Here is a 21,749-nt window from a genome sequence, read left to right on the forward strand (position 1 = left end):
AAAAAATATATGGCAAAAAGTATAAATGGTCACGAGATATTGATTGAAATTACAATTGTAAAGTTTTTAGAGTTTCAGCTTTTTATTTAAAATGAATTTACCGGACAAGAGAGCGATAGTTGCCGATAGCTGGAGCGACCATGGAGTTGCCATCTTGGTTTCTTCTTCTTCTTCAATCTCTATAATCGCACGTATAAATAAGTTTTGGACGCCAAGAAAATAACAAAATTCGCTGTTGGAATAACAAAATTAGCACAAAAGCACAATGGCCGAATTCTCAGTGGAACGCGTAGAGGACAAGCGGACGGTGAACGGACGAACGGAATACTATTTAAAGTGGAAGGGCTATCCGCGCAGCGAAAACACCTGGGAGCCGGTGGAGAATCTCGACTGTCCAGACCTCATAGCCAACTTCGAGGAGTCGCTGAAGAACAACAAGAAGGAGACGAAGAAACGCCTGTCCACCTCCTCCACGCCCGAATCCATACGCAGCAAGCGCAAGAGCTTCCTGGAGGACGATACCGAGGAGCAGAAGAAGCTGATCGGCTTCGAGCGCGGTCTGGAGGCATCAAAGATACTGGGCGCCACCGACTCATCCGGTCACCTGATGTTCCTCATGAAGTGGAAGGGCAGCGATCACGCCGACCTCGTGCCCGCCAAGCTAGCCAACACTCGATGCCCCCAGGTGGTCATTCAGTTCTATGAGGAGCGCCTCACCTGGCACACGGGCAGCGGCAATGGTAATGGTAATACGAATTCCGTCAATTTGGGATCATCCGGTGGCCTGGGCTCCGTCGGCGGCAGTGGGGCCGGCGATGATACTGCTCCCGGCAGCGTTGGCACCACCGGCGGCGGTAGCAATGTAGACGGCGGAGACGAGGAGGATCCCGAACCGGCCAGCCCCATTGGCAGCATCAATCAGGACGAGAATATCAAGCCGGACGAGAGTAGTGAGCTGGACAACGGACAGCCGGATGCGGATGACTAGTTGAGTGGCAGACACAGATGACTGTTCCGGATTCACCCGCTTATGTGGATACATACACACCGGCTTTATGCGATATATATGTTTCGTAGCGTAGCCCTTAAGATAAATGAAATGGACAAACTGAAGTTCTGGCGGCAGTCAGCGGTAGTATATACTTAATCTATAAGTTGAATTGTAAAATTTTTTAAACCTCTTTACCCTTACTTTTGACCCACATAAATGTTTTATAAGCACAACATCTAGTGTTAAATACAATTGGCCTAACATATGAGAAACGACTCAGACTGAAGGACCACCTTTCTATCTTAACAATTATCCAGTATTTGACCACTGAACACTGGGCAAGATTCCCTTTTTTGGTTGGCATAAAGTCAAATAATAAAGCTTGAGAGCTGCATTTTTGTAGAATTGGTGCACTTGCAATGGATCGGTGAAATACGTCCGTTAAATTTTTAAAACGAGATTTCGTTCCAGTTATTATGTTCAACACCTTTCCGTCAAAATTTGGTATTGCCCACCAATTTTTAGCCAGAATTTGAGATTTTTTTCTTAACACAGGCAATTAAGATCCTTTAAATAAGATATTCCCTATTTTTCCATTGTTTCGCAAATCATTATGTGTTACCCTGCGCAGCCAGCAAACAAAAGCATTTAAAACTATGTAGGTTTCTAAGACTAAAGTATTTATACGAATAAAACGAAATTGTGCAGTGCAATAATTTGCCATGGTGCATAAGTACAATATTTAAGGAGTTTTAATCATATATACAGATTCTTTCTCGCTGCCACTAAGTTTTAATACAAAAATTGTATTAAACATTTGACAAAAATCAAATTAAGTGTCAAAAATGACTGAAGAATTGGAGAAACCAATTTGTAATAGCTACTATTTCCGCTCATCTCTGATCGATAGCCGGATTATTTATCGATACACTGCGAAAGGAGCCGGCAAAGTGTAAACTAAAATATTATATTGAAATATTTGAGGCACAGTAGAGACGCCGCTTGCCAATTCTAGCGTGGAAAGATGGCACAAACGAGCTCCATGAAGTTGCTGGGCGCCCGCAACATGTCCTGCATTGTGGAGCGCATGGAGTGGAACAACAAGATGGATCTAATTGCCTATGGAACGGAAAAGGGTAAGCGTCTGCCTTCGAAATGGCCAAGAATCACCAAATAAGCTGCCAGTGGGCTTATCCCTTTCATGTTGATAGGTGAGGTGGTCATCCAGCGTCTGAACTGGCAGAAGATTGTCACATTTCCCACGCCCGGCGAGGATGTGCGGGTGCGTTCGCTCAGCTGGCAAATGGACGAGACACTACTGGCGGTTGGCTACAGCAACGGCAAGGTGGCGCTACTGGACGCCGAGAGCGGGACAATCATATCAGGCCTCATTTACGAGGACGACATCAAGAAGGTCTACTTCAGCAAGGCCATTAACTCGAAGGAGAACCTAGGTAAGCCAGCGATGAGGAATAAACTATAGGGATTTGATTGTCTTATAAACGATTCCAGGAACGTACACATGTAATGTCAAGGATAAACACCGAAAGTTCCTGCCCAAGCTGCAGCCAATGACCAATATTGATCCGTGCCTGAAAACCCTGGACCAAAAGTCCTTTCCAAAGGGATCGCCTTGCTTTCTGGTGGTGATAATGCGCAGCGGCAAAGTGCACCTACTGCTTCTAGGAGCCCTGCAGGCGGGCAGCATCGATCTCACCCAGCACATTCTGCATCCGCAGGAGTTCGATGTGTACGATGTGAGGATGAACGGAGACTGTAATGCCATTTATGCGCTTTTGCGGGACGGTCAGGAGCTGATATTGCTGCACTTTCAAAACCAGGTGCTGCAGGATTGCATGGCACCCATGCTGGAGCTGGCAACGCATTGTGCCCACATCCTGGAAACGAAGAAGTAATGCATTTATTTGCCAATAAGTTATGTTACTAACCATTGCTTGGCGCACAGCTATATTAATGACACGCAACAATGTTTGACGGAGGCCTGGGAGACCGTGCAGTTGGAAATGGACAATAAGCTGACCAGGTACGCCAATTCCCAGCCGTACGGAGTGATATCTGCGCATTTTTTGGAGCTGCACGTCTTTGGATTCGCTACCTTCGAGGTAGAGGAGTTTTTGTTCGAGTGAGTGACTAATGTATTGGTCGATCCTCATGCTCATCATATCGACATGTTCATTTCTCAGGACTCTTTCCGAGAAGGGGTTTAAGAAGATTGCCAACTCGGTGGACCTCAGTCTAAGCAATCTGCAGAGCCTAGTGTTCAAGCAACTGAATGGAGCCGCCATCAACATGTTCTATTTCCTCAACACAATTGCGGGATTCGGTCGCATGTCGCACTTCTTTGAGGTTAGTTGAGGCTTTGCTGGTTTTCCATTAATTGTAACTAATCATTAGGCATCCTTTCTAGTCCCTAATCTCTCCGGATGTGGCCAACGAAGCGATGCGAGCTTGTGGAGCATTTGTGCTCAAAGTGCACGAGCTGCAGCGAACAATCGACACGTTGGCGTACGACATGAAGCTCTTTCACGCCTGGATGATATTCACAATACTCCGGCTGTCGCATCAGGAGATTCCCGATGACCTGGTGCTAACCGAGGAGGAGAACATTGCCATGGCCGACTTCATCTGCGCCATGGAACCGGAATTGGACGATCGCAGCGATGATGAGGATGAACTGGATTCGCAATCCGAAACGCCACCGCCCGCGCGCAGCAAATTCAATTTGGAACGGGTGGGCCAGTATCTGGACAATGCCTACCTCACACAGCCCTATCCCAGGGATCCAATGCAGCTGTGGGAGGAGATGGTAGCCGAAAACGAATGCCTCAGCCACTGCAAACTGTTTGTGCCCCACGACACGAACCTGTCGCTTGTGCAGCAGCGCGACAAGATGTTCAATGCCATCGATGCCGTATTCCACAAGCCAACGGAGAGCATAAGCGGAAGTTTCAAGGTCTCCTCGACGGTGATATGCAACGACCTGCCGCCCATGGAGCCCGGCGAGGACCTCAGGGACAAGGATATCGTCACCTGCAGCTACTACGTTAACGAAGCGGCCAGGAGCGACATGTTGGCCTGCACTATCAGCGGGCAGGAGGCCATGATACTCGAGTTTAGTCGAGCGGGCGATGACAGCGTGCGCTGCACTAGAATTACACTGGAGCCAGGATTATTTACAACATCCGTGCCCGAAGATTTCTGTTACCTGCGCTTCGTCGACCTGCAGTTCTACAATGAATCTTCGCTATCGATACTGGCCCAGTCCATAAATGCGGGACCTGGCGTGCGACCGCATAGCTTCTTTATACAATTCTCACTGACCGCGGCGCTGAATTACAGCACACAGCACCGAATGGGACCTCTGGTCAAGCTGAGCGAGACTACTATGTCGCAAAGCATCCATGACATAGTCGATGGCGCCGCCTTCAAGGGACTGGACGGATTTAGCGACATGTTGGCCGTCTCGGGCAGCAGGAAGGTGGCCACCGTTCTCTCAGATCGCAAGCGCAAGATGACCATTTTCGAGATGGAAATCGAGGAGGAGGAGGACGACACGGAGATGTCGCAGGCCTCGTTTCTGGACATCAGCAAGGAGTCGGTGCTGGCTGGCGTTCCCGATGCGGAGAAACAGGAGGCGTAGTCTTTAATCTTTTGAATTTAAATTAAATGGATTGTTGTGTGATAACTTAAGATGTTTCCAATTTACAATTCTTCTTGGTGATCATATGGTAATAATGGTTAAGATTCTTTTACCCACGATTTCTCCATTAAAATAGGGCTGAATAAATCAAATGATCTGTTACAAAGTGCTTTTAAAGCGATATGCTTTTCTAATTAAAGGGTACCAACACATCGATAGCTCTTCGATAAAAACGTACACTGACATCGCTTGTCAAGTGTCATCTCTGATAGCGTGCGAAACGAAAACTACAATGAAGAAAATAAAAAATAAATCAAAGCCAAAGAGCAAGCCCATTTCTATGGAAGTGGAGGAGACTGAGCTAGAGGAGGCGCGCTCGGATGAGCCGCAGCCAGAGGAAGGTGAGTCTGCAAATGGGGAGGCAAATCCCTCGGATGACGACGATGAAATGGAGCTGGCCAACTTCAAAGCCACCTCCAGTTCCTCGGCCCCCGTGAAGAAACGCAAGATGGGCATCATCTACATATCCAATATACCCAAGCACATGAATGTGACCCGCCTGCGGGAAATCTTGGGCGAGTACGGCACCATCGGCAGAGTTTACCTGCAGCCGGAGAAGCTGTCAAGTAAGTGGACCAAGTGGCATACATATAAAACCCACTGATTACCCAGTATATTCTTTAATCTCAATTACTTTAGGTGCCAAAGCGAAAAAGAACAAGCGTAAGCGTTATAATATCCACTTCACCGAGGGCTGGGTGGAATTCAAGTCGAAACGTGTGGCCAAACAGATCGTTCCACTGCTGAACAACAAGCAGATATCCGGGCGCAAGACGTCCCAATTCTATGACTCGCTGTGGAGCATGAAGTACCTGCCGCGCTTCAAGTGGGTCCATCTAACCGAGCGCATGAACTACGAGCAGGCGGTGCACAAGCAACGCCTACACACTGAGGTCTCGCAGGCCCGCAAGGAGACCACCTTCTTCCAGAACAATCTCGACAAGAGCGAGTTCATCAAGAAGCAGGCGAAAAAGGCCAAGAAAGCGGAAAAGGCTCTGGCTGCCAAGAGCGACAGCGATGCCTGAGTTCGCGCTAGACTGTTGCATCCAATGTTTACCTGACTGCAAATATACTTAAATTAAATAAATATAATTAAATTAAATCATATAATTAAATTATTTGAAATTAGCGCCCCTGCATATCGATAATTTCATCGATTGTGTGTGCGTGTCAATGCTACTTCAAGCTGAAGGAGGCCACTATGTCGCAAAGCATCCATGACATAGTCGATGGCGCCGCCTTCAAGGGGCTCTCTTAAAATAGGGCTGAATAAATCAAATGATTACAAAGTGCTATAAAGCGATATGCTTTTCTAATTAAAGGGTACCAACACATCAATAGCTCTTCGATAAAAACGTACACTGACATCGCCTGTCAACTGTCATCCCTGAGTGCGTGCACTACAAAAATTTATTTGATCGGCGAGAACGAAAACTAAAATGATGAAAATAGAAAATAAATCAAAGCCAAAGCCAAAGCCAAGCCTCAAGCCCACTCCCATGGAAGTGGGGAAGGCTCGCTCTGATAAGCCGCAACCAAAGAAAGGTAAGTCTGCGAATGGGCCATCGGCCCCTGCTGAGAAACCCGAGAAGATGCACAAGATGGGCGTCATCACCATATCCAACGTACCCAAGGACATGAGCGACATGCGCCTGTACAAAATCATGCAAATGCACAGCTTAATCGGCAGAGTTTACGTGCAGCCGAAAGAGCTGTCAAGTAAGTGGACCAAGTGGCATACATATAAGAGTATTACCCAGTATATACTTTAATCTCGATTACTTTAGGTTTCAAGACAAATAACAACCAGCGTAAGGGCTGGGTGGAATTCATTTCGAAAAGTGGGGCCAAAAAAATCGCTCGAGAGCTAAACAACAAACCTATAACCAGAAACATATCGTCCCCATTCTATGGCTTGCTGTGGAACATGAAGTTCCTGCCGCGCTTCAAGTGGTTCCATCTACACGATCGCATGGAGTACGAGTTCGACTTTATGTACAAACGCCGTCGCGCGCAGGCCCGCAAGCGGGCCGCCTTGAACAATCCGGATGAGAGCGAGCCCATCAAGAAGCAGGCGAAGAAGGCCAAGTAAGCGAAGAAGGCCAAGGACGACGGGGATGCCTGAGTTCACGCTAGACTGTTGCATCCAATGTTTACCTGACTGCCAAATATATCTTAATTAAATATATAAAATCAATTTTAATATTTAGGCGCGCAAGATTATTTGAAATTAGCGCCCAAGCATTGCATATCGATAACTGCAAAACTTTCGATTGCTGGGTTGTGTCATTACTAGTTTTGGTATTTAAGTTCACGCGTTAGCACCTTTCCGTTGTCGGTATTTCCACCCGATAGCCGCGCGTTATCGATAACAGCCATCGACTGTCTCCATTTTCTTTGTCGCTTTGTTGCGCCCGTGTGGTATTCGAAAATTCTGTGATCATAAACCGAATAATAACGCAGAGAAAATGGTAAATTTAAAAGGAACAACTATGTTATTCGAGTGGTTTACGGTGCGGGCTATTGGCGTTGCGTGAATTCGCCATATTTTCATTGATAATTGTGGCCAATTCGGCGTTTTCATTTGCCGGGTGTGTGTGTGAACGAAGCGCAAGCCATTTTGACAGGCGGCTTGCACGTGAGCCATGGACTCCGATTTCGCCTGCCACTTCCAGAACCTTCTCCTGCTGTCCACGGGATCACGGTGAATTGGCCCTATCGCTAGATTGCTGGCCGGGATCGGGTCGAGCAGCTGGCGGAGAACCTTCGAGATGCATTCCACGCCGTTTTTGCTGCCGATGAATCACTCGGCGCCGCTCTCCCTCGTCCGCCACTTTTTGGGGTTAGGTCGAGGCGATATGGCTGCACAGAGCGAAAAACCATAACAATCTGACATAGAATACATATATATCTTGAATATTTTCGCATCACAAACGCATCTGGTTTGCAGTGACTTCGGATTTGGCCATGCCAGCAGGCAATCCTCGCCAGAAATTGCAGCATATTGGGCAGCCGCCTGCCATTGTCAAGATAGCATTCTTGATCTGTCGATGAAAATATCATAATGGTGTTTTGCAATGTCATCTTGGCATCATATCACTGTTTTATCATGCCAAATTATTAAATGTTAAAAAAATTTTATTTCGCAAAAAAAAACCAACGAACTGATGTCATCTTAACTGAGTGTTTTAGAATCTGGAAACGTCTTTAAATTTGTGTCATAAATGTGTGATTTTTTTCATTGATCTAATAGAAGTCTTAAAAATGGTATAGGATATAATTTCCTGTAGGCATACATAGTAATTACGAATTAGCTTTACTTGCTTCTGATGATTAATCCTCCATGAGATCTAAGTGTTATTAGTACGCAGTTTTGTAATTAAATTAAGTCTCAAGAGATGTTGCCTTGTTAGAAAATTTATACACTTAAGAATTATTGGAGGTTTCAATCGAAATAATTCACACCAATTGATCACGTTTCGTCTTGCAGGAGATGTCCTTGAATCCCGTGCGCGTGCTCAAGAATGAGGCGCAGGAGGAGAAGGCCGAGATGGCCCGTCTGTCCTCGTTCATTGGCGCCATCGCCATTGGTGATCTGGTGAAGAGTACGCTGGGTCCGAAGGGTATGGACAAGATCCTGGTGGCCACCGGACGCAACGCCGGTCAGGTTGAGGTGACCAACGATGGTGCCACCATTCTGCGTGCCGTCGGTGTGGACAATCCGGCCGCCAAGATTCTGGTCGATATGTCGCGTGTGCAGGACGAGGAAGTGGGCGATGGCACCACCTCGGTCACCGTTCTGGCCTCGGAACTGCTGCGCGAGGCGGAGAAACTAGTCGAACAGAAACTGCACCCACAGATCATCGTCTCTGGCTGGCGTCAGGCCACCCAGGTGGCACTGGAGGCGCTCACCGCCGCCGCTCAGGACAACTCGTCCAATAACGAGAAGTTCCGCAATGACCTGCTGAACATTGCCCGCACCACGCTCTCCTCGAAGATCTTGCACCAGCACAAGGACTTCTTCGCCAATCTGGCTGTGGATGCCGTGATGCGTCTGAAGGGCTCCGGTGAGCTCAAGTCCATACAGATCATCAAGAAGTCGGGCGGCACTCTGGGAGACTCCTTCCTGGACGAGGGCTTCCTGCTGGACAAGAAGCCCGGCGTGCACCAGCCACAGCGTGTAAGTAATGTTTCCAGTTCCATCGTGCTACCCATCGTCTGCCTCTGCTGTCTATCAACGCGTCAAAATGACTGTGAGCTATGTGGATTTGACTTCATATCACAGCCATTTTGACGAGTTTGTTGGGCAGCCAGCCTCATCAACGTGAAAAGTCGTGCGTGCAAGTGAATTTTCAAGACCAAATAACAGAATCTCGTGATCTCATACATGGACCATACATGGCTGCTCTTCTCCATCGCAGATTGAGAATGCCAGAATCCTGATTGCCAACACGCCCATGGACACCGATAAGATTAAGGTGTTCGGCAGCAGCATCAAGGTCGATTCGCTGGCCAAGATCGCCGACCTGGAGATGGCCGAGAAGGAGAAGATGAAGGAAAAGGTGGACAAGATCCTGAAGCACAAGTGCAACGTGTTCATCAACCGGCAATTGATCTACAACTATCCGGAGCAGCTGTTTGCCGATGCCCGTGTGATGTCCATCGAGCATGCCGATTTCGATGGCATCGAGCGTCTGGCCTATTGCACCGGCGGCGAGATTGTCTCCACCTTTGAGAATCCCTCGCTGGTGAAGCTTGGCGAATGCGATGTCATCGAACAGGTGATGATCGGCGAGGATACGCTGATGCGTTTCAGCGGCGTGAAGCTGGGCGAGGCCTGCACCATCGTGATCCGCGGTGCTACCCAACAGATTTTGGACGAGGCTGATCGTTCCCTGCACGACGCCCTCTGCGTGCTGGCGGCCACCATCAAGGAGTCGCGCATCATTTACGGCGGCGGCTGCTCCGAGGCTCTAATGGCCACCGCCGTGCTGAAGAAGGCGGCCGAGACACCCGGCAAGGAGGCCATCGCCATCGAGGCCTTTGCCCGTAAGTCGCTGAAATCATCCACATCATATGCAGGGGCTGGTTCCTAATGAAACGCTTTTGTTATTCGTATTACAGGCGCTCTGCTGTCCCTGCCCACGGCCATTGCCGACAATGCTGGCTACGATTCAGCCCAACTGGTGTCGGAGCTGCGCGCCGGCCACGCCCAGGGCAATAAGACTCTGGGTCTGGACATGGAGCTGGGCAAGGTGGCCGATGTCCGTGAACTGGGCATCACCGAGTCGTTCGCCGTCAAGCGCCAAGTTCTGATGTCCGCCTCCGAGGCTGCCGAGATGATCCTGCGCGTGGACAACATCATTCGCTGCGCTCCACGCCGACGCGTTCCCGACAGGGGCTACTGCTAGGCGCTTAAGTATTCTTGTTCTAGGATCCTATTTTTTTTAATTATGAACTCTCGTTTACCATCATCGCTAACCTTACACGTTCTGTTTACACTAATAACCCACACACAACACATTAGCAATTATATCACACGCCCACTCTCAAAGTCGCACACTTACTCGCTAAATTTGTCCCCGTCGTGTAATCCTTCTAATTAATTGTGAAACAAATTGATGTGTTGCAAGCTGAGCTTTTGATTCGAGGATGAGTGCGATCAAACCAAAACATTTCAAAAATGTCTAAAACTCCATCAAAACCAACAACTAAACAAACTTGTAAATGAATACATTTGTTGTAAACATTTGATGTGCGCAAATTGAAGACCATTAAACAGAAAAAAAAAGGAATAAATGATAAATCATATATTTATGCTTAACAAAACTAAACAAACTGCGTTCTTATTTGGACTACAATTATTTCCCGAATTTTTTATCATAACTTGGCTAAAAATGGTCAGAATGCGAAAAGAGTAGCATTTCTGAGCACTGGAGAACCAATGTTTTCAATCCCATCACTTTTCAGCCGATTTGGGAAAATTAATTTTTGGGTCAAATTTCTCATTTTTTGTAAGGGGTAACATCATCAAAATTTGCAAAAAATGGACGAAAAATAGAATTTTCTTTTTTGAACACAGTTCGATTGAAAATTTAATAACGAGCTCAACGAGGTATGACATTCCATATTTGGACCATTTTTTCTAATGTTCTGATAAAAAAACGGATTATTTTTTTCACAAAAAAGACACAGATCGATTTTTTGAAAAAAGGCCATATTTCCGATTGGTATTTTCTGTATAACTTGGCTAAAAATGGTCAGAAAGCTCTTATAATTATCGTTTTTTACTCCTAATTACCAATACTAACTATACATAACATTTTTTGACGGACTTAATAAAATTTATTTTTGGCCAAATTTTCGCATTTTTTGTAAGGGGTAACATCATCAAAATTTGCAAAAAATTACAAAAAAATAGAATTTGCATTTTTGAACTCAGTTCGATTGGAAATTTTACTACGAGATTAACGAGGTATGACATTTTGTATTCAGGCAATTATTTTTAAAATTGTGGCAAAAAAACTGAACATTTTTAGACGGAAATTCGGAAAAACGGATTTTGCCTAAAATTTAAATCAATTTTTGGCTAAAAATGATCATAACGATTAAAGAATAGCTGTTTTGAAAAAATAGAGTTCCCATTTTTAAGCCAAGTTCAATTGGCTTCAAATACGAGCTGATTTGATGCTGGAATATTTCATGAAATTGGAAAAACACGCAGTTTGCTCCAAATAATGGCAGATTGATAGACTTGTCAAACATTGCAAACACATTTTTATTGTAAAACTTGCTGCGCGTTCAACTTTACAATTCAAACGTATAATAGTAATATATATATAAAATAAGGTCATTTTAAATATACAAAAGTTAAAACAATCAAAAGTGTTGTCGCTGTAAGACAGCCGCCAGTACAAAACACAAATCTGTATCGAGCAGCATGGGTTGGCTCACTAAACGGGTTAGGATCGGTTTTTGGGTGTAGTAAATCCCATTCATACGTACATCCATATGTGGGCTAATACCATTTTGAATTGGCTTGCACTTCATTTGCAATCGAAACAAAACGAATACGTTAACAAAGTTTTTTTTGGGGAGGGTGGTCAAAAAAATATATACATGCGTCTGCTGACTAAAATTATCGTTGGGCTGGGGGGTCAGAGGTCAGAAAGAAGGAGACAGCAGATAGAGGCAGGATCGATCGATGTAGAGAGAGACGGAGCGAGGGCGCTTAGCTGTGTGCGAGCGAGCGGGAACGAGAACGAGAACGGACGTATCCAGTGTTGCAGAGATTTTGGCATTACAATTAAGTGATTAGGTGTACGGCCGCCGCTTTAGGAGATGGCGCACTCCATCTCGCCATGCTTGGGCACACAGTCGAGCACAAGGGCCACCGCCCGGGACATGTAGGTCATGGTGCCATAGCTGCCGCTGGGAGCACTGCAATGCAAATGGTCAAGGATTAGTAGAAGAACCTATCAGTTTAGAAGGCTCGACTCACCTGTCGTAGAGATGCTGGCATATGTAGGCGGCACCGCCGCAGAGTAGCATCCCGGAGGCGGCCTGCTGCTGCTCCTTGCCGTCCTTGATCTTGGCGCAGCACAGCGTTGCATCGCCCTGCACCTTGCGCTGATCCTCGAGGAACAACTGATTGGCCTTGTGCACCAGATGCTCCACGTAGATGACGCCACCCAGCGAGGGCACCATATTGTGCTCGGTGACGAGTGTGAGCACCATCAGAGCCTCGACCACCAGCTGCCGGTACTCGGGCTGCGGTATCTGGTTGAGGGCCGTCTCCACCTCCAGCGCAAACTTCAGTTCGCCCGGCGTCATCTCCTGCGTGAGACTCTGCTGCAGGACACGTCCCTCGATGGCCAGACCCTGGCACTTCTCCAGTACGGTCCACACGCGCGAATAGAAATCGCGGGGCACGCGATTGAGGGCGCCGTCCAGCCGTCGCCGGCGCAGCCACTGACCCTGCCGGTCGTCAATGGTGGCTATGAGCGCATCTTCGCCCTCCGGATCACCCAAGCCAATCTGACTCTTCTTGCTAACGCGGCTGCTCTTGCAGCTCACAATGGACAGATTGCCACGGGCGACTGCAATACAAATAAATAGTAAGTGTGGAATTTTTTTGGACTATGCCAGCTACGCACCGCTACTAACAGCAAACTCCTTGCCGCTGAGTATGTGATACAGGAGATTTTTCATCTCGAAGGGCGAGAGGTTAAGTAAATGCTCCGACGCCGCCTCGCCGTCGCAGTTGAGGGTGCGGGACAGCTCCTTGGCCATCACCTGGATGATCAGGCCGACGCGCAGGCGTAGCATCTCGTGGAACAGCTGCGGCTCGGTGCGTATGAACATGGCCAGGTAGACCATCAACTCCTGCGTCAGCATCGCCGTACTCTCATCGTCGCCATAGGCCTGATTGGTATGTAAGCACACTAGTCAGTCGATAACTTCCATATCACATTGGATTACTCACATCGTGAATGAGCTGACGCAGCTCGACTTCCGGCAGCGGCGCCGTTATGGTGTGCTCATTATTTGGTGGCATTCCCACGGTGACCTGCTTCTGTCGGACGAGCAGATCAGTGACCGCTTTGGCCAAATCCTCCACCCGTTTGCCCAGCATGCCGGCCGTGTGACGGACGAGTCCCCAGAGCTTCTGCTGGCACGCCTTCTCGTAGAGTCCCTTCAGCAGATCCCGCACGGTCACCACGCGTCCCTCTTCGAGCATGCCTTCGGATTGGGAAGAATCGTGGTTATTCTCATGTGGGCTCATGTTGTTGTGATTGCTGATGTTGCTGCTGCTGCTGCTAATGTTGCTAGTGTTGCCGATGCAATGGCTATTATTGCTGTTGGCGGTGGCGGAACTCGGATGGGCGGCATTATCCGGATCGGTGCCGGTGCCGGTGCCGGCTGGAATAGTAGCAGCATCGATGATCACCGTGGGCAGGACAATCGTTGGGCTCTTCTTGGCCCCATCACCTCCACCTGCGCCACCACCACCACCAGCCAGTTCCAGCACCACATCATCCACAAACGCTTGCTCGAGCTCTTTAGTTTTATTCCATTTTTTTGTTTGAATGGATTGGTTGGTTAGTCGGGTTAGGATTGGGTTTTGAGTTTGATTGGGTATTTGTTTGTATTTTGGGTTAGTGTCAGTTGTGAGCGCGAGGATCATGCGGAATATATGTGTGTTTCATGTGGCGTTAGATGCGTGGTCGGTCGAAGAAAGTAAAATAAAATGTTAAAGAATTAAAGTACGTTAGAAAAACATGGCCAAAATGTGAGATTAATAATGCTAGGCTAAGACATAACTTAAAGCAAAGCGACTAGTGTGTTTAAATAAGGTGGAACTTCTGGCAATTGAATATTTAATCATTTTGAATGAATGCAAGCAATACAACGAAGAAGTTCCACTGTACTGAAACCACAGTTTCGAAATCATAAAGTATAAAAGCAATAACCCAAAGCAAAGCGATGATGCAATTCAGATGGCATGTCAGTTTCGAAAATGGCACATGTCACACCATAAAAATAGAACAGCAAAGAAACAAAGAGTGGATACCATGGGTGGGGTAATCGATTCCAATGCCAATCAGTGGGATCTAGGGAGTATACAAGTGTATGGAGAAGGGAGTAGGGAGTAGGATGTGGAAAGTGGAAGGTAACCGTGGGATACCGTGGGGGATTTCAATGGATACATGTATGTAGCCCGCACAACAACAACATTCAACACAACGACGAATCGACGGACTTACCGGCGTTATTCGCATTCGGAGTGGCATTCTCCTCCGACTTATTCTTGAATCCCAGGCCGGCTGTTAGGCGCCGAGCAGCAGGAGTGCGGTACGGTACGATTACGGATACGGAGGACGATGCACGAGACAAAAACGACAGGAGTACGGGGTAGAAACAACGCAGTGAGTACAGTAAATGCCAAATAAATGGTACAATGCCCACATTTAGCTCCAGTTACCTATCACTTAAGATCTACTGCCACAGTTAAGAGGAAACCCCCTGTTTTAAATAATAATACTTTCTTAACTGTTGCAGTTTTAAGCTTCGGGTTTAAAGTTAACCGAGTGTTTAAAGGTGAGAGCGTGTATTTTTGGCAAGTGCGTGTGCTTTTTCTTTTTGTGGCAATTGTTGAGCAGTTGTGTGTATAATGTTAACTAAATACAGGCTCAAAAAAGAACCTCCAATTGCGAAGCAAAGCTGCCCCAGAACCTAGTTTTTAAAAGTGGAATGTGGCAGCGTTGATTTGAAATTCAAGCTTACCCGTATTGAAGTCCAGACCCTGAGTGTCCACCAGGTACTGTAGGATGTCGCCCTGCTCCTCGAGATTCTCCGTTTCGCGCAGCATCGCAATCAGCTCCTCCACTTCTGTGTCCGCGAAATTTGTTTCGGCACGATGGCGTTGTATTAGAATTTTTGGCACTGTTACTATCAAAATCGCAATTCGGAACGAAGATGGGCCAATCGAAATTATACATAAAAAATGAATGAAAACAGAAGGCAGGAGCCAGAACGAAAAATTAGCAAAAGTATAGAAATCAAGAGAAAATATTAACTCAACTAAACTAAACTAACTAAATTGATTGCAATTATAATTAAAATACATTAAAACCTAAGTTTAACTATAAAGGCAGACTAACTCTCTTGCTGGCGCACAAACTCGCTGCGTCTGTCGATCGCCGAGCGACTATGATGCGGATCCACCGGATAGATGTTCTCCCGGATGAGCTCGTTGCCCAGACTCAGCGGTGAGCTGGTGGGTCCCTCCTCCGGCGTCGTGGCGAACACACTGACGTGGCTCTGCTTGTTGGCCTGCAGCCATGGTGGTGGCACAATCGAGGACAGGCGACGTTCCGTCAGCGGCGAAGGTCCCTCCATGCCCAGGTTATCAGCTGAAATACGATACAAACGGCATTAGTATTCAGTAGTACGATGTGCTGCTATCAAAGGCAATCAATCACTCACAGTCCACGTTGATGGAGCGCGTCTTTTTGATGGCTCCCTTGCAGGACATGCGTCGCCTCAATGTTCGCGGACGCAGTTGTCCGCCGCGTAGATTCATGGTGCTGCGATTGCTGAACGAGCGCAGCAGATGCTCATCCAGATAGGTCTGCACATCCGGATGCAGGCGGTCCGGATAGCCGTCCTCGGTGCTGCCCAGAAAGCTCAGATCCGTGATGGCCGAGGTGTTGAGGAAGTCCTTCAGGCTGCCCAGCATCACGCGCGTGCCATTGATGTAGCCCGACTTGAGTTTCCTCATCGTCTGGATCATGGCCAGCGGGATCTTGTCCTGATCTGTGAAATTCCGCAGCGCATCCAATGGAATTGTGTTAGCTATTCGGTTTGTCACATTGTGTTCGGTTCATAGCAATGAGTATGTGGATCATGATCTGGTTGGGATGCTCGGTTGTGGATTGGATTAGGAGCGCCGCTTAAGAACTACGGGTTAGTCACATAAACTACAACATAGTAACCGATAGATAGAAGCACACGATTCCAGCCACCAGTTGGCAATTAGTCTGCGTTTCGCATTTTCAGTTAGGTGCAAGCCAAATGCAGTGCAAATACTTAAGGAAACGTTTTATTAACAAGTGAGTGGTTATTTACGCAAAGTAGTATTCTGTATTTCTCTGAAGTCATTAGCTTTTGAGCAGTACTTTTTGGGAGAATATGTCGTTTTCGGTCTGTGGCGTAAAGTGTATAGCTAGTTTGGAAGTCCAGAAATCCCAGGATAGCTTAGCAGCCAAAATGGTTATATCTTGAAGAAAGTGATCGAAATCTAATGGAAGATTGCAATCTTTATAATGTGTTTTCAACTAAAGGTGTTGTTCTACGCAAAAAAACTCAATTCGTAGATGACTTTCACAAGATATGGTTGCATATAGGAGTGTGTAGGGTGTGTAAAGTAGAGGATAGTTTGTACACTGAGAAAAGCGAGCAGAAAGAGCGAAAGCAGTCAGGCCATTTACGAAGCAGACACAAGCAGGGGTCACAGGTCACAGATCAAAGATCACAGATCGTAAATATCAATTGTTTGGCTTTTTTTATTGTTGTGTGTGAGCGGGAATGCAGTGGATTTCTTGGAATCGAGTGTTTAATTGCCATTTTTGGGTGCAAAGTGGGGGGATCGGATTTCGATTTGGGATCGGGTAATTTTTGGGTGGCAATGCAGAATCGAGCTGGGTGGTTTGGTTTTTACTTTTTTCTTATAAGTTTTTATTATTTTTTTGTTGTTTTTTTGTTGATTTCGGGTAGTTACCTAGCATATAGTGGGTTGCCATTAGTGTGATTGTCGGCCTGCCCAACATGTGACGCCAATTGTTGGTCAAGAATGCTAAATTTGTGGTAAAATTGCTGGCAAGCAAATCGGGATCGCGTGTTGTATAATATTCTTCATAGTCGATATGCTGTGTATGTATGGTTGTTGTTGTTGTTGTTGTTTGTTGTTGGTGTTGCAGTTGCAGTTGTTGTTGTTGTGTATATTTATTATATTTATTTGGGATAAAATAAAGAGAAGAAAGGATGTTTTTTGGTTTTGATTTTCATTCTCAATTTTCTTTCGACATTTCATTGGCCAATTTTCGGGAATTTCGGGGGCATGGGTATGGAAATTATAGGGTAATACAAGTCCAGAGCAGAGCGTTGATAAATAAATTGGCTAAACTAAAGCTACATTTAACCAAAAAAAATAATATATCACGGTTTAAACAATCAATTGGAATGTTTAAAAGTACTAGTATTCAGACCGCAATTGTATGTACAAGATATTTATGGTCAAATATGTGTGATTAACTTTATATGGTATATGACATATAGTATGTAGCATATATAGCATATATTACATAGCATATAGTATATAGCATATAGTATATATGGTCGATTATGTGCGTAATATTACCATAACCAAACTAAAGCTAACTAAAAGCAATAAACAACTAAAAAGCGGACAGTAAAGTAACTAATTTCCAGAAGCAGCTGCCCAAAACCGGCAATAAACTTAAGATCAAGAACAATTAAACAATTTCCAATTTGTTTTCGAAAAACAAAGCATTTGAAGAGTCCCAAAATTGCAGATCTTGAGCAACCAATTCCGTTCAAATTGAGTTAACGAGACGCGAGTGTGTGTGCATTTGTGTGTTTCGAGTGTGCGTGTCAATTAATTGATAACAATACCAATACCAAAAGCAAACCCTTGCAAATTAATTCAATTCAACAAAGCAATTCACAAAAAAGATATATATAAAACAGTCGGTGGAGGGGGGAGGTGGAGCATTAAAAAACCCGCGCACAATAAACAATAGATAAATCAAAAGTAAAAACAAAAAAAAAATAGTAGTAAAATAAAGACATGGAGTGAAATAAACGATGCACGGCTCTCTCTCTCCGTTGACCGACCTAGATGGATGCGCTTCAGCACCAGGGTGACCAGCGGACGACCCAGCAGATCCCAAGCGGACTTGAGGAAATTGATCTCGCCCTTGAGGATGTCGATCATGAGTTCGTTATCGGAGGCGATATAGAAGCGCGACAGGTCGGCGAACTGATGCGTAATAAACGGTAGAAATCATAAGTCAATCGTGCAGTCACTGGATGCAAACCGATCTAAAACATAAACTTGGGTTTTGGACTTAAATAGTAACACCCTCTTTATCGATCTTTTTCAATATTCTTCATCCATGGTTATCAAATTATATATAGTTAATTGTTTAATAAGCTGTTTTCAAAGCTACAATTGTTAATATATATAAGTACTGCTTAAAACCCAAGCCATTACGATTCCAATGTCTAGAGCGGTTTGCATCCCTGACCGAAAATACAGTGAAAAATATATAAAAACATAGAGCATGTGGGCATGGGGGAAGTCTGGGGGATTTGGGGTGGGGCTGGCCGGGTTGTTTGGCTAATCCGAGAGGGCCAACTGCACTCCATTCACACTCACCTGCGGCGTGAAGGCAAAAATGCGATCCTTCAGCGAATAAAGCTTACTGGTGCTGAGGATGCCCACATCGCGGGACTTTCTGCCGCTCAAACCCAGTTTCCGATTGCGTCCCAGATAGGTGTACAGGTGACTGAGGACTCGGGCTGGCTGCACCTCAATGGGCGCCACCTCTGCGATCGTCTGCACGTGCAGATCGTGCTCGGCCAGCTTGTCGCGTATCTCGTTGTCCTCGGCAATGATGACCACTTGGACGACGACGTCCGGCTTCTTTTGAGCGCCCAGGCGACGATTCAATGGATCCAATTCGCCCACAGCCAGGAAACCCTAAGCAAATAATAAAAAGTTTAATTAAAATACAATCAAAGATAAGTATTGTAATTTTATATGCAATTTCGTGGCCTAATCGAATGCCCTCAGCTGTGCATCTAAACACACCAAACTAGATCGATAAAAATACTTTACAGGGTCGCCAATGCGTCCATCTATCTTTAGCTGAGAACTACAGCAATAGGAATGCTCACCTCCTGCAGCAATCTGCCGAGGATGAATAGGGACTGGCCCCACAGGAAGGGACACCGACCGACCACTTCGCGGACCTGCGATCCCGGCTTCTGATACTCGAAGCCCACCAGATCCTGCGGCACTGCATAGCTCTCGGGAACGAGTAGAATGCCATCTTCCGAGCGCACCATGATCTTCTCCAGCCGGCTGGCGTACTCCTCCACCGCGCGCTTGTCGCTCTGGAAGGCGTGGAACAGGATTAGGTAGCAGTAGAACAGCGGCCACTCGCACTCGATGTTTTCGAACATGCGCAGCTCCCAGCGCTCGTAGTACAGCCTCGAGGGATCCTCCTTCGGTGTGCGATAGCCATCGCGCAAGAATCTCTTGCAGCCGTACTTGCCCTGCAGACGGGACAGAATGGCATCCTTGGTGTTGTGTATCAGCTGGGCATCGTCCACAGCAAAGGCGGGAAAACCGATGACGCACAGCAGTCCGGAATCCAATTCCTTGCTGTTGGACTCGCGCGGCAGCATCGACTGCAGCACCGCCTGGCATTTGTGGGCCTCGTCGGCCAGCACATGGATGACACTGGCCGGACCGCCACGGGCTCCGAACAGATCCAGCTCGTTCATGGCCTCCAGCGCCGCCTTGGCCATGCCAATGGAGCTGGCATTCAGCTCGGGTTCACCTGGAATATGCACATACATTAATGTTTATCTAATCAGATTTATTTAATTGCAAAATGTGATTATGCTGATTTCAATACTTTATGCGAGAGATAAGATAATGAGCTTGTTAATATTAATTTTGCGTTACTATTTCATTCATTTGATTAAAATTCAATTGAAATGGTAGCTAACAATATGAAAGATAAGAATGTATACAAAAATATTGCTAAATCACAATCCATTTCTTTAGCGCACTATACAATATTTACTTATAAATAACATATGCTCACCATGATTGGTTTTGTCGCCGCGCTCCCAAATGCCATAGTCGGGAATCGAGTAGGCTGACTCGATGTAGAAGACCAGATTCTGGATGAACGACACCTCGTCCAGGGAGAAGACGATCTGCAGGCCGGAGGCCGTCATCTGGGCCAGGATCAGCAGGTACAGGGACACGGCATCGATCTGCAGATGACCCCACTCATTGTCGGCGACCACGGGCAAGCCGTTCTTGCTGGAATACTTGGCGTGCAGCGAATCGTAGGGGCTCTGGGTCATCTTGAACTTCTCCACCTTGTCCTTCTGGTTCATCATGGCCATGAGCAGGCCGCGCATCAGCTTCACACAGCTCTGCTCCAGCTCGTAGCACTTGGCTCGATCCTCGTCCTGATCGGCAATCTTTTTGTACGCCATGGACAAGCCCCAAACGGCCAGGATGCAGTACACATTGTCCCTGATCCAGGCGTGCGAGTTAACATTCGAGGCGGGAAACAGACCGGTGACCGGTTCCTGGTGGGCCAGGATCAGACGATGCACGATGCGCTGGTAGTAGTCCAAACGGACACCCGAATTGCTGCGAGAACGCATCGTGAATGTGGATACCTTGCCGGTAAGTTCTGGAAATGATAGGTATACATGTAAGTACAGATACAACAGATACAGATACAGATACAAATTCTACTGATTTATGTTCTATTATATACATACAGGTATTATCAATCTTGGATTTCCAACGTTTCTATAGAATCTATAGCAATACTTTAGCTGACAATCATACATATGATCTTGATTCCCTTGCTTATCGACATACATACATACATATTTGTTTACAACGTTGGTTATTAGAGTTTATTTTGGTTCTAGGAAAGGTCAGCTGCGAGGGCTATATAATATGGGATTACTGCTGCTTGGGCGTATGGAATAGAGGGGCCTTCGATGATATGATTGTTGTTTACCATCCACGACGCGGGCACGCTCAACTTACATAATATCGGATCGGTTGGGATCGCTGTGGATCGTTTGTTGTGGTTCGGCGGAGTGGAGGAGGTGGTGCTAGAATCCCAGAGCTCCTCGGAACACCTCGCGGCCGCTAGAAGCCGTTGAATCCGTGGAATTCGCCGCGAGGACAGCGCATTCTCTCCGGGATGCGGCGGATGGCGGTGTGGACCGTTGCCGTTCGAGTTTCGTCGTTGGGCTGCTCACTTATTTGCGAATAAATCGAATAAAATTGCAATTAAACTAATGCAACTAAAGTCAACTCAATGTCACACAGTGTGACCAGCGCGCGTGCAGACGATAAAGCTGCTCTAAAAATACTGTCGAAATACTGTTTTTCTTTTATATTTTTGGCTAGTGAACAAATTTGCAAGTATAAGAAAACATAATTTGGAATAATTTATGTAGGCAGAGCGACATTCAATTACTGTTACATTTAATTAAGAACTTTAGAATTAGTTATTTTTTAAATGCATTAATTGCGATCCATTGTAACCTATTAATTTAACGGAATTCAATGGAGTGGTACAACATACTACGATAAAAGTCCGTTAGATAGCTTATTGGCAAAAGATGGTCACTTTATTATTTGATTATAGGCGCCAAAAAGATGGCCTTTAATTTTCTAAA

The 21,749-nt window shown here is 46.2% G+C and overlaps 6 protein-coding genes across 21 annotated transcripts; 5 read left to right on the top strand and 1 right to left on the bottom strand.

The window, feature by feature from the left end:
- Nucleotides 1–142: 142 nt before the first annotated feature.
- On the top strand, nucleotides 143–1,297 carry LOC6725499 (chromobox protein homolog 1). The gene has a single exon (XM_002106477.4). The coding sequence runs from the start codon at nucleotides 266–268 to the stop codon at nucleotides 986–988; it is 723 nt and encodes a 240-aa protein (XP_002106513.1). The 5' UTR covers nucleotides 143–265; the 3' UTR covers nucleotides 989–1,297.
- Nucleotides 1,298–1,884: 587 nt separating this feature from the next.
- On the top strand, nucleotides 1,885–4,702 carry LOC6725500 (anaphase-promoting complex subunit 4). 2 transcript variants are annotated; one of them, XM_016173645.3, is made up of 6 exons: nucleotides 1,885–2,127; nucleotides 2,203–2,445; nucleotides 2,504–2,903; nucleotides 2,958–3,128; nucleotides 3,196–3,358; nucleotides 3,420–4,702. In XM_016173645.3, exons 1-6 carry the CDS (start codon nucleotides 2,016–2,018, stop codon nucleotides 4,650–4,652), a joined length of 2,322 nt encoding a protein of 773 aa, XP_016038624.1. In that variant the 5' UTR covers nucleotides 1,885–2,015; the 3' UTR covers nucleotides 4,653–4,702. The 2 variants fall into 2 exon arrangements, with proteins under 2 accessions (XP_016038624.1, XP_002106514.2); XM_002106478.4 differs by having other exon boundaries at nucleotides 1,886–2,127; nucleotides 2,958–3,134.
- Nucleotides 4,703–4,869: 167 nt separating this feature from the next.
- Nucleotides 4,870–5,814, top strand: LOC6725501 (pre-rRNA-processing protein esf2). Its single transcript, XM_002106479.4, has 2 exons — nucleotides 4,870–5,278; nucleotides 5,352–5,814. Exons 1-2 carry the CDS (start codon nucleotides 4,945–4,947, stop codon nucleotides 5,735–5,737), a joined length of 720 nt encoding a protein of 239 aa, XP_002106515.2. The 5' UTR covers nucleotides 4,870–4,944; the 3' UTR covers nucleotides 5,738–5,814.
- Nucleotides 5,815–5,931: 117 nt separating this feature from the next.
- Nucleotides 5,932–6,915, top strand: LOC27206913 (pre-rRNA-processing protein esf2). Its single transcript, XM_016182692.3, has 2 exons — nucleotides 5,932–6,431; nucleotides 6,500–6,915. The coding sequence occupies exons 1-2, from the start codon at nucleotides 6,152–6,154 to the stop codon at nucleotides 6,802–6,804; spliced, it is 585 nt and encodes a 194-aa protein (XP_016038625.1). The 5' UTR covers nucleotides 5,932–6,151; the 3' UTR covers nucleotides 6,805–6,915.
- Nucleotides 6,916–7,031: 116 nt separating this feature from the next.
- LOC6740036 (T-complex protein 1 subunit beta) lies at nucleotides 7,032–10,546 on the top strand. The gene is made up of 4 exons (XM_016181060.3): nucleotides 7,032–7,183; nucleotides 8,203–8,892; nucleotides 9,134–9,761; nucleotides 9,837–10,546. Exons 1-4 carry the CDS (start codon nucleotides 7,181–7,183, stop codon nucleotides 10,121–10,123), a joined length of 1,608 nt encoding a protein of 535 aa, XP_016038626.1. The 5' UTR covers nucleotides 7,032–7,180; the 3' UTR covers nucleotides 10,124–10,546.
- Nucleotides 10,547–11,472: 926 nt separating this feature from the next.
- Nucleotides 11,473–21,445, bottom strand: LOC27208971 (probable phosphorylase b kinase regulatory subunit alpha). Of its 15 annotated transcripts, none has more exons than XM_016184506.3 (13): nucleotides 21,109–21,445; nucleotides 20,135–20,740; nucleotides 19,197–19,864; nucleotides 18,676–18,999; nucleotides 16,996–17,143; nucleotides 15,702–16,031; nucleotides 15,377–15,628; nucleotides 15,000–15,104; nucleotides 14,480–14,539; nucleotides 13,198–13,772; nucleotides 12,869–13,136; nucleotides 12,214–12,811; nucleotides 11,473–12,152 (listed from the first exon to the last, which is right to left on the bottom strand). In XM_016184506.3, exons 2-13 carry the CDS (start codon nucleotides 20,709–20,711, stop codon nucleotides 12,047–12,049), a joined length of 4,011 nt encoding a protein of 1,336 aa, XP_016038633.1. In that variant the 5' UTR covers nucleotides 20,712–20,740; nucleotides 21,109–21,445; the 3' UTR covers nucleotides 11,473–12,046. The 15 variants fall into 15 exon arrangements, with proteins under 15 accessions (XP_016038633.1, XP_016038627.1, XP_039153931.1 ...); XM_016184500.3 differs by having other exon boundaries at nucleotides 15,000–15,158; XM_039297997.2 differs by having other exon boundaries at nucleotides 13,198–13,628; nucleotides 15,000–15,164.
- Nucleotides 21,446–21,749: the final 304 nt, after the last annotated feature.

The sequence above is a fragment of the Drosophila simulans genome, chromosome X, assembly GCF_016746395.2.
Source record: "Drosophila simulans strain w501 chromosome X, Prin_Dsim_3.1, whole genome shotgun sequence".
NCBI classification, from domain to species: Eukaryota; Metazoa; Arthropoda; class Insecta; order Diptera; family Drosophilidae; genus Drosophila; species Drosophila simulans.

What these genes read in the sequence shown, in the direction of transcription:
- LOC6740036 (XM_016181060.3), top strand. An exon ending in GCGTGCACCAGCCACAGCGT is followed by an intron (nt 8,893 to 9,133) that starts GTAAGTAATGTT and finishes TCTCCATCGCAG; the next exon opens with ATTGAGAATGCCAGAATCCT. An exon ending in CGCCATCGAGGCCTTTGCCC is followed by an intron (nt 9,762 to 9,836) that starts GTAAGTCGCTGA and finishes TTCGTATTACAG; the next exon opens with GCGCTCTGCTGTCCCTGCCC.
- LOC6725500 (XM_002106478.4), top strand. Translation starts at nt 2,016, where the DNA reads ATGGCACAAACGAGCTCCATGAAGTTGCTGGGCGCCCGCAACATGTCC. An exon ending in GTAGAGGAGTTTTTGTTCGA is followed by an intron (nt 3,135 to 3,195) that starts GTGAGTGACTAA and finishes TTCATTTCTCAG; the next exon opens with GACTCTTTCCGAGAAGGGGT. An exon ending in GCATGTCGCACTTCTTTGAG is followed by an intron (nt 3,359 to 3,419) that starts GTTAGTTGAGGC and finishes CATCCTTTCTAG; the next exon opens with TCCCTAATCTCTCCGGATGT.
- LOC27208971 (XM_016184510.3), bottom strand. Translation starts at nt 20,711, where the DNA reads ATGCGTTCTCGCAGCAATTCGGGTGTCCGTTTGGACTACTACCAGCGC. An exon ending in CGGCGACAAAACCAATCATG is followed by an intron (nt 19,865 to 20,134) that starts GTGAGCATATGT and finishes TGCATATTCCAG; the next exon opens with GTGAACCCGAGCTGAATGCC. An exon ending in TTTTTGCCTTCACGCCGCAG is followed by an intron (nt 17,144 to 18,675) that starts GTGAGTGTGAAT and finishes ATACATACACAG; the next exon opens with CATATCGACTATGAAGAATA.
- LOC6725501 (XM_002106479.4), top strand. Translation starts at nt 4,945, where the DNA reads ATGAAGAAAATAAAAAATAAATCAAAGCCAAAGAGCAAGCCCATTTCT. An exon ending in GCAGCCGGAGAAGCTGTCAA is followed by an intron (nt 5,279 to 5,351) that starts GTAAGTGGACCA and finishes CAATTACTTTAG; the next exon opens with GTGCCAAAGCGAAAAAGAAC.
- LOC27206913 (XM_016182692.3), top strand. Translation starts at nt 6,152, where the DNA reads ATGATGAAAATAGAAAATAAATCAAAGCCAAAGCCAAAGCCAAGCCTC. An exon ending in GCAGCCGAAAGAGCTGTCAA is followed by an intron (nt 6,432 to 6,499) that starts GTAAGTGGACCA and finishes CGATTACTTTAG; the next exon opens with GTTTCAAGACAAATAACAAC.
- LOC6725499 (XM_002106477.4), top strand. Translation starts at nt 266, where the DNA reads ATGGCCGAATTCTCAGTGGAACGCGTAGAGGACAAGCGGACGGTGAAC.